Below are 2,951 nucleotides of genomic sequence, written 5' to 3'. Positions count from 1 at the left end.
AAATTGCACTTCCATTTTTTGCTATCAACAAAATAAACAAAAGGGTTGATGTAGGTGCGACAAGCTCTACATCTAACAATTGTAGAACACTGTATGACAGGCAAGTGCTGAAAAATTAAATTTAAATTGAAGATTGTTAACTAACAAACAATGATATATGAAAAACAAAAGTGAAAGATTCATATAAGGTACTATAATATACATATTGCTCACATTAAGGTCTCTAAAAGGATGAATTAGCACTCCTAAAGGAAGTCTAGATTTTTGCAATAAGTTATTTGTCTCAGGAATTTTTGTCATTGTGCACCTAAAAACGCTGCAAAATTATATTCAAAATGCAATTATTATTTATTATTCAGTAGTAACATAAAAAAATCTGATGTATAACAGTATATATATTTACAGATTTGCACATTTGTACTAAGCATTTTAATTATTTATTAACGAATGTGACAAAAATAGTTAAAAAAAATTGTAAATGCTTTATGTTAAATTTGCACATTATAAGCATTTACAAGATTAAAAATTAACAAGATTTTACTCAATGTTGTGTTATTAAAAAGTATCGCTTATAGTTATATCATCTTAGAATCTATAAAAAAAAGCAATTTAATAATTTGTTGAATTAAAATACAAAAATGAAAACTTACTCAGGATTACAATTGACGGCATCATGAAAATGTTGCTGCAATTTAATAGGTGGTGCTTCAACCTTTTCTGGAGGTAAAATATTCCTACATTGCATAAGATCAACTGTTTCTTGACCCCACAATGAATTAAATCCTTGTTGTACAATAGATAAATTTCCCATTTGTTGAGTTAATTGAGGCACATTAGGCCGAATTTGATTATGCTGTACATTATTCACATAAGTAGGTTGCTGTTGGGAGTTTTGTGCAGTATTCAATGGAGGCATTGAATTAAAAGGCATAGGAGCATTAGGTACTTGATTATATTGTTGAGGAGGTTGATTCTGTATACTCGTAGACTGGGGAGGAACAAGTTGTACCATTTGTTGCACATTCTGTTGAGCATACATATTTGGCCGCATAGAATTTGGCGAAATTTGATTGGGAAAAGAAACATATGAAGGTGCTTGAGTTTGAATCTTTCCTGGTAGTGTACTACTATTAGGCTTGGGTACATATTGATAATGTTGACTTTGCCCATTAAAAGGTGGAGCTGCATTTTGCAAAGAATTATGTGTTGAAGTAACAACATGGGAACTATTCACAGTACTCGGAATTAACGGAGCACTCATCTGAGCATTGACAACACTATTCACCATATTCGGAGCTTTATCATTTCTTACAGACGATTGATTTAATGTATTACTGGTAGATTGTGTACTAAGAATAACACCACTTTTCGGTGTAAGTCGAAAAGATGCACTACTCTGATGCAAATTACTGTCCATAGAATTTATATGACTAAATTTATTTTGGCTTAGATAAGGTGAGCTTGTCCTTGATGAATTATTACTGTTATTTTGTAAATGAAAATTGTTCATTGGCAGTGGTCTTACTGTGTTGTTCATTGTCATAATATTTGGATTCTGACTTCCTATCACATTGCTGTTAGGCATTATACCTTTTAGATTAGGTACACTTCTGTTCGAATTTGAGAATTGTAATGGATCAAGATTTTGATCCAGAAGAACTTGGTTTGGATGTAACGGTACAGGCATGGATGGTACCTCTTGACCATTAGGGAAATTCACCGAAGACATCGTTGATTACCTGAAATAAATAAATAAAATAAATATAGCAGTCAATAGTAGTATCATACTTAGTTCAAGCATATAATTACTTTTACCTAATTTCTATATTTACAAAGATTAAATTGAATAAGCTTCTTAATACTAAATTTTTAACATATGCCATTACAGATATCAATCCATAGATAAAAAGTACATAAAAAAGACTATTTGAAATTTCACTCAAAACACTACAAAAGATATTTGAAGAGTTCAATGCTAATATTTAACATAATTTAATAATGAGAAGTAATAATCATTCGATTAGTTTAGGTCTACAATCTTACCAATCATTTAATTACTTTCGCTCAAACTTGTTAATCTTATTGCTCACACATTGATACACAAAAAAAATTACTGATGATTTGTCAAATGTCAAAATTAACCCTCAATACGTATGTCTAAAAAATGCAATATTTACTATATCTTAAAAAATCGTATTCATGGCGAAATATACGATTTAGTAATCTTTACGATTCTTAAAAGAGTATAGAGTATACTAAAAGGACAAGCCGTGCAAAAAAAGTCTAAAAGTGACATTTGCATTTTCGAGCATCAACTTTGGTCAGGGATTGTTAATATTAAAATTTTCAAAGTCTCAGAAACTTCACTCTCACTAAAACACTTTTAGAACAAAATGAATTATGTACCTTATTTTAAGCAATTCTCACAACATTTTCACCGAAATTAATAATGCGTCAGTGCATTGCATGTGAATATTATTTGCACTTTTTCGTTACGAAGAACACGTAAAATCTGACTTACGTGGCTGACCTGGTACTGGTGGCATCTATTAATATATGTCGAAACTATTTGACGTTTCACGTGCATTTTGGATCGTTACTTTGGTTTCAATGGACCTTTCGATCAGTTAGAACTTCAGCCTTTATACAAAACTAGGCGTAAGTGGAATTGTGCCTTAAGTGGCTTTTCACCTTAAGGCAGCTTCCATGAAAACTGTAATCGAAAGTGTAATCTTAATAAAGAAGTATTGAGATTTAGCTATTTAACTATTTATTTAGTAAAGTTTTCGTTTACACTAAAAACTAACCAATTCAATTTCCAATTGATAATTCCATCAATCATTGTGCACAAACTCATTCTATATTCTATTCTATATACTCTGTTCTAAAAGCGCGGAACGTTATTTCAAACTTTAATTAATTTTTGTAATTCAACTGTTTTAACTATTTTT

At 30.5% G+C, this 2,951-nt stretch overlaps 1 protein-coding gene across 1 annotated transcript in view; it reads right to left on the bottom strand.

Moving 5' to 3' along the window:
• Positions 1-2,531, bottom strand: part of LOC113377560 (protein transport protein Sec24B-like) — a 7,256-nt gene extending 4,725 nt beyond the window's left edge. Inside the window, exons 1-3 of the mRNA XM_026617920.1 lie at positions 2,407-2,531; positions 651-1,739; positions 214-316 (exon numbers count right to left, since the gene is read on the bottom strand). Coding sequence (XP_026473705.1) covers positions 214-316; positions 651-1,729 — 1,182 coding nt within the window. The 5' untranslated portion in view covers positions 1,730-1,739; positions 2,407-2,531. The remainder of the gene's footprint in view (positions 1-213; positions 317-650; positions 1,740-2,406) is intronic.
• Between the last annotated feature and the right edge of the window lie 420 nt (positions 2,532-2,951).

The sequence above is a fragment of the Ctenocephalides felis genome, unplaced genomic scaffold, assembly GCF_003426905.1.
Source record: "Ctenocephalides felis isolate EL2017-DRISC unplaced genomic scaffold, ASM342690v1 CF-g0.4_SCAFFOLD_01886, whole genome shotgun sequence".
Classification (NCBI taxonomy): Eukaryota; Metazoa; Arthropoda; class Insecta; order Siphonaptera; family Pulicidae; genus Ctenocephalides; species Ctenocephalides felis.
This window is presented reverse-complemented; position numbering and strand designations above follow the sequence as displayed.